The sequence below is a fragment of the Aulonocara sp. 'chitande type north' Nkhata Bay genome, linkage group LG8 (genome assembly GCF_057382095.1).
Source record: "Aulonocara sp. 'chitande type north' Nkhata Bay isolate Kocher_YH1m ecotype deep benthic linkage group LG8, A_spYH_male_GT1.1, whole genome shotgun sequence".
In the NCBI taxonomy this organism is placed as follows: domain Eukaryota; kingdom Metazoa; phylum Chordata; class Actinopteri; order Cichliformes; family Cichlidae; genus Aulonocara; species Aulonocara sp. 'chitande type north' Nkhata Bay.
In genome coordinates, this window is record NC_141351.1 from 10,279,404 (window position 1) to 10,292,839 (window position 13,436).

The window sequence follows — 13,436 nt, forward strand, 5'->3', positions numbered from 1 at the left end:
CTGGATCAATAATGAAATCAGATGCAAATTGTATTGTATAACACCTCATCAAAGAGAAACATATATGTCCATAAAAATTGTCAATGGGTTAACCGTTTGTGTTCAGTGGCGCAGAATGAGCCCGAGCTTACCCGGAGTTTAAGAGCCGATTGAGAAAGAGGGAATTGCATTACAAACAGGCAACGAGAGAGGATGATCAATAAAATATCAATCAATAGGCAGGCAAGAGGGTCGGGGTAGGAAAATTGGATGGCTCGAGCCTTCACAGATAATCGAAGACGCTAAGACAAGGGTCCCCACCCCCATCGTGCAACGTCTTTCTTTCTGTGATTGTCACCCCCTCCTTGCTTGTCTCAGTACCCCTCTTTCACCTCTCTTTCTTCAGTGCACCCCCTCCTGCCAGTCAGTACCCCTCTCAGGCTCCCCTTCAGTCCCTCTTCCCTCGATGTCTCTCCACTATCTCACCTCTTCTCCATTTCTCTCTCACTCCCACCCCCTCCACCTCTTTTCTTTTTCTCCAGTGCTCCCCCTCCTTCCTCCCGCGTCTACTGCAGCAGAAAAGCCAGCACCGAGAAAACCAGCATGTGTGTGTTTGTACATGAGTGTGTGTGTGTGATACTACGGTAAATCCACGAGCTAGCCTCACACGATCACCTGCAATGAAGGTGAAATTGAGAAAAAGCCCCCGCGTGCGTGTCGAACGCTCCGATCAAAACATTGATTGCTGGCGCGTTACATCACAGCCATGCAAACAAACCCCCTTTAAATCATTAGAGTAATGTCTCTCCTCCTGTCTCTCTTTATTTCCTCTCATCTCCCACTTCTTCCCTACGTCTCTCTCTCTCATCTGCCTCGTTGTATTTCCACATCAGCATCTCATTTTCTTTTCTTTATTTTCCCCTGTTTCTCAGCCCTTCTTCATCTCTGTCTCTTCACATGTAATTCGGATCCCTCAGGATTAAAAAGGTTCTGCCACACCGAACAGGACACTTTTAGAAAGAGCAAGGCTGGAATAGAAAAAGGAATGATCTGGGTCACATCGCTGTTTGACGTATGGCACTGGCATATCAGACCTACACAGCAAACTGGGGCTACGTTCGCCCACAAATACAGCCAATGTTTTGCAGGCACTGAAACGAATCCAACTAATCGCACCTTAACACCCATGTAGTATCGCCAACACCACTAACTGCAGCCATTATGCTGAATGAATGTTTTTGTATGATTCATGTGGTCTTTGCCTGTAGATGTAGTGTTTAACTGTATATTGCATAATACAGAGCATAACACACAGCACTCGAGCAACTAGACAGGAGCTACAGTAGCTTGCATCCGAGGTATGGCAACAGCAAAAATGACGCCTCCTTTTGCTTGGACCAAATTTGCATGTAAATCCAAACTATGTCTCCCTCCTGTATACATAACTACCCAGGTGAGTTGTTTCTATGGGATGGAGTGGAGGTAGACGGGGTTGGAGTAGCGAGAAATCAATCTGAGAGCAATTCTTAGAGAAGCACTTCCTGCCTGATCCCAAGTCCAGAGAGGCAGATCAGGTGGCCTAAACCCAGACTATGTGTCAGTCACCATCTGCCACTTTTCTCTTCCTCTGGAGGGAACTGAAGTCAGGTATGCAGATCTATACCTGGCGCCAGAAGAGGTGCAAATGTATGTGTGAGTTTTGAAAACAGGGGGAGTGAAGGTATAGTCTCATCTGTGGATAACTGTAGATGTAGTATGTATTGCTGAGTGTGCAGTGATTTATGATTACATTTTCCCCACTCAGCTATTTTCAGCATGATGGCATGAATGCCTGGCCACTGCAGGTGTCTGCCGACTGTCTGGTTTAGAATGTGGACCTACAGTATTCATACATTCCACAGCACCAGTGGTTTCTCGCCTTCACACCTTCAAAACTGAAAATATCACTAGCAGCAAAAGCAGGGAGTAAGATGAGGATGATCAGAATATAACTCTCGATACACAAAATCAAAGCAGCTGTGATCAAACAGCTGGATATGCCTTTAAGTGAGAGGGGGGAGACCCGAAGCCAAATGTAACTGTTTTCACAAACCCACAGATCAAACCACAGTCGGGGGCACTTGTTACTCTTACACCTGTGTGATCAAATGCCATTAAACAGCTGCTTTTAGCAAGTAAATCATTAACTATTCACATGAAAACAATAAAGGCTATCCCAGCTCAGGAGTAAGTTATGCGTAACAGGAACAAGGACCGTGCGTAAAAGGCATGTAGCTTTCAACTGGAACAAGAAAAAAAATCAGCAGAGTGAAGCACTACCAAGGGCAAATGTGTGAAAAGACATGCAGTACAACACTGACGTTTCGACGTCGTAAAAGCTTGCTTTCGGCGTCGTGCCAGAATAAATACGACCAACATGAAAAACGGCACAGCGACGTGCATCACAAACGGACAAGCATCACCTAATGAAGGCGTTTGGATGCAGGAGGCGCAGCGGATGCTGCGTCCGGAGGCAGATACGCGTTAAACCTGCTGGAGCAGGAGAATGTGACGATGGAAATCATGATACCGAGACAAATGTGGAAATGTGATTGACAGTCTTCACTGTTACTTCGTCTAATACCCATTTACCAACACAGCTGACATATAGTTTCCCATTTTTTGTCTTGCGCTATCAGCATTAATTATTCAATAGCAGTAAGTCTACATACACCAACATTTAACTCGAGCTATACTGTTGGAAATAACACGCCAGCAGTCATAACTCTTCACTTAATTACGAGGGCTTGATTTTTCTGCTTTTGCAGGTAATGTTAACTGGATGACAAAAAAAAGTTTTTTTAAAACTTATCATGACTCAGGCAGTACTCTGAGATGTCATTAGTCAGAATATGCAACAGTAGCCTATGCAGAAATAAGTTGGTCCCTCTGAAAGAGACGTGGGTAACTCACCCGGGCATATTTGGAGGAATAGGGGTCTTCAAAGAGTGCCCATATTCTGGGTTGCCAGGTTTTCCACCAGCCCGCTTTCCTCGCGTCCTCTTGCATGCACAGTCTTTTCAAGTCCCCATCCGCACCACCCAGCGCCGGGTCGTCGTCTGGCGCGTCCGGTTCTGGAGTCTCGAAGCTATCCAGCGCCTCCTCCGCATCCCGATGCTGCCGGTAATTCATCCAGCAACAAGCCTCCACGTCCGTCTCATCGATGCCCCAGAAGGCCAGCTCCTCTTCGAACAGGGGACCGCACACATCGTTGGGACAGTGCAACTTCCCGGTGCGGTAATAGTTGAGGATGAAGGAAAACACCGACGGGTGGCGGTCGAAGAAGAACTCGTCTAATTTGGGGTCGTAGTCGAAGTTGCTGAACGCGTCCGGCTCGGTGAGCCACGACAAGCGGGTACCGGGCAACGTTTTTAGGGTGCTCCGGTAGGTCTCATGCCGCACCCCCCCGCAGTTTATCACGATTTTCTCGCTTTCCGACGGACAAGTCATGTCTGCGCTGTAACATGCTTTGTTGGACGACTTGTTCCCACCCTTGCGCCCTTTAAAAGAGGATACACACACCGAACTGAGCATAGAGGACCGGGGGGAGGGAGAGGATGAGAGAAACCGAAGGGAGGAGGAGGAGGGAGGAGTCTGAGGAGTCTGCGGGAGAGAAAAAAGGGCAGAAAATTTCAGCAGAAGGGAGAAATAGATGTGGATTATCAACATTGCAATACACATTAAAAATCACACGCTAATGCCAGCTGTATGTGCAATCATTCACTTGATAATCAGCCAGTGGAAGGGAGGAAGACGACCTTGTGCAGGTGCAGAGGGAACAAGGAGAGCAGGGATGGAATTGATGGGTAGCAAAGTTGTTTTGTTTTTTTTAAGCACAGCATACCGGAGCACACAAACATGCCAGAGCAATAAACAGGTGGCTTAGAGCACATTCATGAGTCAGCAACCATATGGGCTGACTGTTGACACCAGTGTGATGAGAAGATCCCAGATCCCAGTCTGGAGTTACTGTGCTATGTAGCTTTAGGGTCTCTATACTGATCTGGTTGATGCTCAAGTCAGTGTTCTAACTGAGCCACTCAACTCAGCTTCACCCCTCCTGCACAAATGCAGAAATCCTGTTCCTTTACCAAAGAGTCATGTGTGAACATAGAGGAGAACTGGGGATCTTTCTTATTATCCCCCCGCCTTTCCTCACGAATGCTGCTCTGACACGGTGGTGTGTGTGTGTGTGTGAGTGTGTGTTAATTGCCTCCCGAGAGTGTGGTGTCCGTACTAATGTTAGATCTCCTCAATCAGCCTATGCGTGTGCTACACACACTGCTGCAGCCCCCTCCGACCGCACTGAGATCCATGCAACGCACAGTTATGCCGATGCTCTCTCTGCTGTTCTCTCTCCCATGTACTCTGTGTGTGTGTGTGTGTGTGTGTGTGTGTGTGTGTGTGTGTGTGTGTGTGTGTGTGTGTGTGTGTGTGAGATGGCATGCAGGGATAGATAAGAGGAGGGGAGTGAAGTAAAGGTGAGAGGAAAAGGACATAAATCCGATTTTTCTTTCTTTCATTTTTTTAAATCCACCAAAGGGGCAAAAAGGACAGAACAATCAGGAGAACGAGGCTCAGACAATGACCTTATGATGGGGGACAAAGCAGGGAGAAAGGGTGATTTTTGGAGAGAGGGGTGGAAAAAAGAGACAAAGTGAATGCAGCACTCTCACTGGGGGCATTTACAGCGAACAGCTACTGTAATATTGTCTCTCCTCTAGTAATGGAAGAAGGGGGTAGAGGAGAGTGTGTAAGGGGGCAGGAGGAGGAGGAGGAATTGCAAAGGAGAGTGCTCTATAAAAGTGAATGAATTCTGCTGCAGTAAAAAGCCAGAGTTATTTGCTCGCGCTCTCCCTCTGTTTCTACTCCAGGTGAGGTCGGATTGTTCACCCACAGGCTGCTCTGCCATCCAGAGGGGCTCGCGATGTTTCAGAAAAGCCACGTGATGGCAGCCGCAAAGGCCGTACCTGCACCACATCCATGTTGTGAACCTTTTTTTTATAGTCAAGGAAATGCACCACTCTCCTCCTCCCCCTCCTTTCCTGCAAGCTCTTAGTAGCCCTCCCTCCCCCCCACCCTCTGCCTAGTTCGACTCTCTCCCTCACTTTGTCTTCCTCACTTGCGCTCACATTCCGCATAAAGGAATCACATTTCATTGGAGGAAGGGGATCGGGGCTTCACTTCTTCTTCTCAAGTGTACCTGTCCGTCTCTGTCTTTCTCTCCAGTTCTTTCTACTACCCCCCTCCCTGTTTTCATTTACTCACTGCAGTCCTACAGTCTAATTCTCTCTTCTCTTCCATTTCTCTCGTCTTTGACTTCGCTCACCTCTTCCTCTCTTTTTCTCCTTTTCCAAAGTAAGCTTCCTTTCCTTCGGCTCCATCCTTTCCTTCTCCTTCCCCCTCTTACTTTTTGCTATCTTTCACACGGGATGCCACTTACTATGTGTCTTTCGCTTTGCTAGAGTTTAATCCTGTTCTTCTTGTCTGAAGGAGCAACTTTTTGGTTGTCCATGGAAAAGTTTCCTGTGTCTTGGCAACACTCAGGTAAGATCCAGCAAAATCAAGGCTACTGCATGGATTAAGCACTAACTGTGCACAGGAGACAAAAACTCAAAGTAATACATCCTAAGTTCACAGATCAGAAAACAAATCAAAGTGTTAGATGCCTTAAGTTGTTTTTTTTTTTTTCTGTGGCAGTCTTACTTCTTTGCAGTTTTGTTTTTCTGCTGTTTTTTGGTTTGTTTTTGGGTGCAGGAGCATTCAAACTGCTTACTTGACAGAAAAGAAAGAAAAAACTGTGAATTTGTTAGTTGCACTGCATTATCGTGCCAAAGTACTTTTAGTTTGATGCTTTAAATAGAGCCTGAAGAAATATCTGCAACAAACAGAATGTTTGGAGTGATGAGGTCAGAGAGGGAGAGTGTAAAAAGATCTTAATCCACAGTCAGCTTTGTCCGGTGGGGCTTCCCAGCAGAGAACACTTGTGTTGTGGGGTGGATTATTTTTCAGCACCACGGACAGCGGCACTCTTTCACTCTCTCTGCTCAGGAACTTTTAAGAAGCAGCTTCTGTGAACTCCCTGTGAAACTTCCATCCTTTAAATAACTTTTTGCGTTGTTGCCATTTTAACTTTGACACATCGTGCCCTGACGTGTTCTTCACAGGCAGTCATGGGATATAGTTGAACTTCTGAATATTTTATACGTGGACAGCCGCAAGCCTGTCACTGCAGTTAAATGCCTTTTTGTTCCCTCACACTTAAACATGGTGGGACTATTGATTCTCATTAACCATTCTTTCATGTACCAGAACGTGTAGGTTAAGTGGGAAAGGGCTCAGCTGGGCTCTCTCTCACACTCTTTTGGGGAATTGTTAAAGCCTTTAAGTTTGAACTTGAGCTAATGTTGCCATCATTGTGACAAGATTGCCTGTAAAGAGTTTAGAGGTGAGGTGAGTGCTTTGCATTTCAGTTCATCTTAATACAGGGGAGGTAAGCACTTCTCTTTAAGAGTCAGCATCAGCACCTTCAGCACTGACAGCAGCAGCACAAAAACACACGGAAGGGGGGGGCTAAAAGTGGGGAAGTAAGGCTACAGAAGGTGCAAAATGAAGAAAGTAAAAAAGCAGCGGTTATTAAAAACAATGATGGAGAGAAAGAAGAGAGAAAGGTTCGAGAAAGAGGATAAAAATTGAAGGAGAAGCAAGTAGGAGGAGGGGGAGAGTGCTGAGGGAGCAAAGTGAAGGAACAATCCCCTCGCCTCCTCTCTCCTCCCCTCCAGCATCACTACTTTCTTTCTCCTGCAGCTTTTCCTGCCTTGGCCACCATGTCCTGCGCCACCCTGCTACTACTGCCTCACCACTGCACACATACAGAGGGGGAAGAAAGCGAGAAGGAGAGGGGAATGAGGGAGGGAGTGAGGGGAGGGGTACACTCACACTCACACACACACATGCTCACCTGGCTACAATGAAAAGACTGAGAAAAAACACACACACACATTTTGGAGCCGAAAAGCAACTTAATTTTCTAAACCTTTTAGGGCAGGAGATCACGTCTGCAGATAGATATGGAGAACGGGTCTCAGAGAGGAGGAGCGCACGCGCGATGCTCGTGCACAAAGACTGCACTGACGCTAATATATATTAGCAGAAACACTGCAGCAAGAGGGGGAGGGAGCACGAGATTATGGGATGCATTGACTGTGAGGTACCAGCAGCAGCACCGGGGTGGGGGGGTGGGGATGCTAGAGAGAGAGAGAGAGAGAGGGGAGGAGGAAAGAGAGGAATTTGGAGGAGTGCTGACTATGCGGAACAGAACGAGCAGTTGGCAGATAAAGCAACAAAAAAAATAAAAGAACAATTACCAATCGCAGAGAGGGAGATGGGAAGAGATGAGAGACACTTAGATGTGCTGGAGAAGGAGAAGAGGGAAAAAAGTAGGGGTAGGGAAGGTATAGGACAAAGTGAAGAGTGGTGGGGCAATGAAAGAGAGGAGCCAAAAACAGGTGGGGGAGGAGGAGGAGAAGCACAGAGAGGAAGACCTTGCAGTGGTTCAGGATAGCACCTGAATGTACGTGAAGGCATGTGTGTAGAAGGAGAGGGAGGGAGATGTCCTGCAGTACCAGCAAAACGCATGAAAACAGCAGAGTGATTAAAAGAGGGCGAGCAGAGGAAGGAAAACCAGTGTATGGATGTAAAACAGACACACAGCTGAGCTGAATGGCAAATGTGCCGCTCGGGTGGGGGGAGAGGAAGGCTTTACAGGCAAGTGTGTAATGTATGTTTATGTATGCGCGCGTGTGTGTGCGAGGGAGAGAGGAGAGACAGCGCAAATTACGTATGTGTTTCTGGTGTGCAGCCATTTTTTTCCCACCAGCTACCTCATCAAAGGATGTAACCACAAGGCTTCACGCTGTTCCATCCATATCGCCTCCCTCCCTCCCTTCCTCGTCCCCCCTCGCTCTCTCCCCTCTCGCGCACTCCCCAGTGCTGAGGAGACCCCAGCAGGAGAAACCGAAGCACTGCAGCATGGTAAAAAAGCACTGCGGTCACCTCCCCTTTTAGTGCGGTGTCACACCACGCTCTGTCCTCCCCCCACCTCCCCCTTTTCCACTGTCACTGCACCTCATGCTCTGACTCTCTTTCTGCCAGGAGAACAGAAGATGTGTGTGGGTGTTTGTGTCTGGATAGTGGCACGGGGTTGGGTAGAGTATGAATAGATATGAATAGCAGGAATTACATGAATGGATGCAAAGGAAGCAACAACAACAAAAAAAGGAAAAGAAAAAAGGGTGTGTATGCAAAGAAAACGGGGCTCTGAGCAGCTCTCAGACAGCTTAATCTAATGAAAAATATGATGTAAGCGGGCACCACACATCAAAAATAATAATAACAATGACAAAGCTCACTAGTGGCCAATTCCCAGAACATGAATTAAAGAGCCAATCAATTAAGGAGGCATAAAGGAAATGGCCAATCAACCGGAGGCATCTCCTCCACTCAGCAACACCAGTGTGTAGATCTCCCGGGGGCTGACCAATCCACAAATACCGCAGCACCAGCACCCCCAAGGGGGGTCTTGAGCCTTGTGCATATTGGTCAATCACCCCAGCCAGAAGCATGCAGCAGCAGCAGCTGCTCCCTTTCTTTTCAGGAAAGGAAACATATCCCTGGGAACGTTTGTTTTAATGATGTGGGGGGGATGGATGGGGGGGGGGGGGGGGGGGGATTAATACATAAAGTCATTTTCAGGAATAGACTGGCTGCAATGAAGCCTGTAATAGAGCTCCGAAGCTCAGTCAGTGTCCATGACTAAAATCTTTTCTGCCTACAGGACGATGAGGGCTGACTTTTTTTTTTCTATTTGGATAGATCTGGGTGATACAGCATGTAGGGTGAAGGAGGAGTGATGGAGGAGGACGTGCTTCAAGGAGAGGTCATAACAATTCTGAAACAGCACTGAGCACAGGGGGGTAAAGGCACAGGATAGTGTGTCATGTCGGGAATGAACTCTATTTTTGGACATGGATAAATCTGAGCGAACATCCTTCAGTATTCAAACTTTCTTGGAGCATTTGCATCAGAAGCAGATAGCTTCATCCCCCAAACCTCCCGTCTCTCTTTTAGGCAATTTAAACCTGTCTCCTCCTAATTAATGACACTGCCCTTCCTGCATGATTAGGACCATTATGATCCAGCAGTGCAGCGATGTGGTACATGAGGCCAGACAGACAAATGGGACGAGGGAAGAGGTATTACTGGACTAATTTCTGACCTGTGAACTATCCAGCGATTAGACATAAAAGCAGGGCAAGGTTAAGTCACAGATGGGAGTCTAAGCAGGTGGGGAGTAGGGCGAGAAGTTTTAAAGCAGAGCTATAAAAACAAGATGGCATGAGAAGAAATGACATGAAATTTGATCTTGAGGTGAACCTCAAGGTCAAGTGGTGGAAAGAAAGAGGGCGTAAAAGACCGGCTAGGCTCAATCAGGTGGTAAATCAGATGAAAGACGGGAGGAAACTTCATAACGGAAGACGGGAAGCGAGAGAAACCATCAGAGTCTCGGAGAAGAGACAGGGTCAGAGGCAGGGACACACACACACAAAACCCAGGACACGACAGATCAGTAATTCAATCACTGCCTCAAACTAGATTACCCCCCCATTGCTTAAACAGCAGCGCCCTCCTTTTCAAGCCCCATCACTACTCTGCCAATCACATCAACCGACAGCATGCCACCGTCTCTGGAGTTTTTCCCCCCTTTTTTTCCCTTTTTTCTTGTGCTAAAATCGAAGGGGGTGTTTTCTGGGTTACCCTTAATCTAAAAATAGCACCAGCTGTAGATTTATAATGCAGGATGCTGGGGGCAGAAGAAGAGAGTGCAAATGGAGGAAAAGATGTAGAGTTCCCATTAGGGGGAGAGCACGTTGGAGCCAGTTGGCAGGAAAAGGAATGCATGTGCTGGATAAGTGACGGCAGAAGAGGCATTATGAAACCAGAGACTTTGTGTGTAATGCAGCGGAACGTGGCAGAAGCAGATTGTCAGAGTATAGGTGAAGTGGTGGCGTGGTAGGTTGTAGGGGGAAGAAGAAGAAGATGACCGTGTCTAGACATTTAACTGCCCTGCTAGACTTCCCAGATGAGACGCTATAACCTTCCAGTAGTTCCACTCCAGTAACCCCCACCCTTCATATCGTCCTCACAGCATCTTCTCCTCTGTGTGTTTGTGTGTCAGCCCTCTCACCCTACTCCTATAGTGCCTTTATCAAACCTCCATTTCAGGCCTTGACACTTACCCAGTGCTGCCACGATGCACAAGCAAACACACAAACACGCACACACTGAAAGCACATGCAGGTAGGACAAATGCATGCCTGTAAATGCGCAAAAGCAGCACACACATGGAGTTATTTACTCATGCAGACAGACAAAATGATGCAGATAGGAATGCATACACACACACACACATACACATAGATGCACACACACACATTCCTCTCAGAAGCGTGAAACTGCTCTGATCTAGTGGTGTAGATGGGGAAACACCCACCATTTGTGCAATGAAGGATGTTAGGGATTATAAAATGGAACAATTCTGAGGCGTCATATCAGTGGGCAACACTAAATCAGACTGAATTTCTCTTATAGCAGCTAGAAGGAAAAGATAATAATTAAAAGAACAGAACATATCCTGATTTCTCCACGTACTGATTTTAAAACATGAAACAGGATACAGAAATATTTTGCAGATATTGTGGGAAAGACACGATACTTGTTGAATGCAGGTTAGAGGCTGTATTTTCGCCTTTTTTAATCCAGGCCAATAAAAACCCTCTTGATATTAGGCGGATAAAACGCAGAATATAAAACCACCATAAAAATACAGACAGATACACAGACACGGTTAATACTCACTTGCTTTTGGTTCTGGTTCGATTCGAGTGCGCGCAGAAACACGCACATCAAGCTTTAAAAAGATCAATCAAAATGTAGTTTTCTTTGTTAGATTGCTCTTTCTTACGATTTCACAGAGTATCCAGTTTCTCGCAGACATTCAGCTGATCTGTTTTGGGGGTTTGTTTGTTTTTTTTCTGTTTTTTGTGGAGGATTTTTTCCTCCACGCGATTATAATAAATCAGAAATAGGATTGCGCGCGACTGTTGCTGGAAATCTTGTTTTGATAGCGTTATTGCCGAATGTTACTTAGAGCTTATGGTCATGCTGATGATGGCACGGGATGAGTCTTTCGGATGAAATGAAGCAGAAGTCCCCCTGAAAAACAAAAATCTGTCTTTTGGCTATTTCCCCTCGATTTCAGAGCCCCTCTCCCACCTTTGTTATTGCCAAAAACAAAAATAATTGCCAGCCTTTGTTACAGTGTCTCTACGCTTCCAGGCGCAGGGTGTAGCTACCATTCAGCTCTTCCTCTGTCTCCCCCATCCAAATGTTTCAGTGGAGATGCAGCCTGTAGACACCTCGCTCTCTTTGCCTTTCCCTCTCTTGTGCCTCTCTCTGTTCCTTTGGAGGAGCGTCACCTTCTGCACTATTTTTTTCCTCAGACGATACATGTGGGCGGATTAGAGAAGAAGACAGAGGGGTGGGAGGACCCCGGTGAATACAGAGGCTAATTTCTCATATGGCTGCTGAACTTTATAAATACATATGCTGAGGAGAGAGAGAGAGAGAAAAAAAATACACGCTGGGCTATAAAAAGAATAAATGCGCTGATTTATTTTCATTTGTTTAACTGCCTGTTTTTTCTCTCCCCCCGTTTCTCCCCCTTCACTTCCCCACTTTAGCCTGGAGCCCACACATGCTCACTCTGCTGGACGGACGCACAAACACCATTTTGTCTACAGGTTCGCAGCCTTGACTCTGCCTTGGCTGACATCACCAGTCATGTGGTACAAGCTGGTGGATTATGTCTGAAAACAGTAAAAATACAGAAAAATTGGCTTTTTTTCATCTCTGCTATCATACATTAAAAGAAAAAATCTGAAATTCTTGAAATAAGTGAAGCTGCATGGAGAATATTCCCTTTATAGCCTGTAATATTATACAAAGTGTCACAGGATTAACAACATGATTTTTAGGTGAATCTTGGGGCGAAAACTCTGCTTTCTACCTGCTGCTTTTACAAGAAGACTAATGGTATGTGGAGACGACTTCTAGCAAAAGTACAGAGATCAGCAGGATATCTTGATGGTGCACTTACTGGCAGGAAACTGTCAATGAGAGCTGCATCATCTCATGAAACTTACAAGGAAGAAAAGTCCTTTGACCACAAAATATTCCTGTAAGAGCAAAGTGCAGACAGAAAACCAGTGAGCTAAGGAGACAAAGGAAGGTGGGAGATATTTAAGGATATTTACTGATTTTTTTATGGAATCAAACACTGAAAACTGTAACATCTGAACTGTAATGTGATAGTTTATCCAATGCATCCCATGCAGTCTGTGCAAGGAAAAGGGGCTTTATGCTGTAGGCAGGGCATCAAAATATAAATACAGTCAGCTATTCTGAACAGGAAGCCTGAGTCTTTATTTTCTTTTTCTTTCTCCACTAAGTTGAAAAATTAAAATGATTAACACAGGAGCCATTTGTGTCTTGCAAAGCAGCTTTTAAGTCCTTTTTCAAGTAATTTTTCAAATTAAGTCACCTTTTACGAACCTTACAGATCTAAGCACAAAATCTAGAAGCTGCTTTTTCCTCCCTCAGGGAACACGCCTTCATTTATACCTCCAAGAGCCCTGCGGCATTGTCTCAGATCAGTCAAACGTATGATTTATAGAGGTGTCAAACTCCTCTACACCACAGTTTTTTTTTTATCATAAAACCATCTAAAGCACTTGGTGTATTGGCAGTACTATGAGTCTTTGGCCAAGACAGCAGCAGCTTTATTGGGCTTTACTGGACAAAAGCCAAAATTTGCATGTAATGCTCTCAGTAATGAAGCTGGTGTTTAGCACAAATTATCTACCAAATTCATCATTTTAGCATTTAGCCTGAGGATTGTTATTCCATCTGCAGTCATTTCAGTTTGGTGGCACAGCTCTGCTTTGGGACTTCCCCACCCTTGCATAACTGTGCATGGACAGCCTGAGGCAGGGAGAGAAGCGACAGGAGGGGCGTTTCCAGGATTTAAAAAAAAAATGGGATGGCAAAGGGAGGATCCAACAAGAAATCAGAGAATTCTATGAGAAATAAACAATAAACTAAATGTGTTTAATTGTACTGAGTGGTAGAAGTACATAAGAACTATAAGCACAGATCCTTTTGTTTACAGTTTGCAAAGGAAAGCAGTCAGAGTGCAGTAGGAACACAAAGGACCGCTGTTAGGTACACTTGGGAGAGCCTATCTTTTAGACCCTATGAATTTATAGCTATAATTAAAACAGTAGCTTTCACAGCCCGCA

General features: G+C 45.7%; 1 protein-coding gene across 6 annotated transcripts in view; it reads right to left on the bottom strand.

The window, feature by feature from the left end:
• The window catches only part of LOC147323197 (voltage-gated potassium channel KCNC1-like), a 56,952-nt gene extending 45,409 nt beyond the window's left edge, over positions 1–11,543 (bottom strand). For all 6 annotated transcript variants that reach the window (XM_086303425.1, XM_086303429.1, XM_086303426.1 and 3 more), the window contains exons 1-2: positions 10,936–11,543; positions 2,932–3,621 (exon numbers count right to left, since the gene is read on the bottom strand). In XM_086303425.1, coding sequence (XP_086159551.1) covers positions 2,932–3,621; positions 10,936–10,983 — 738 coding nt within the window. In that variant the 5' untranslated portion in view covers positions 10,984–11,543. The remainder of the gene's footprint in view (positions 1–2,931; positions 3,622–10,935) is intronic.
• Between the last annotated feature and the right edge of the window lie 1,893 nt (positions 11,544–13,436).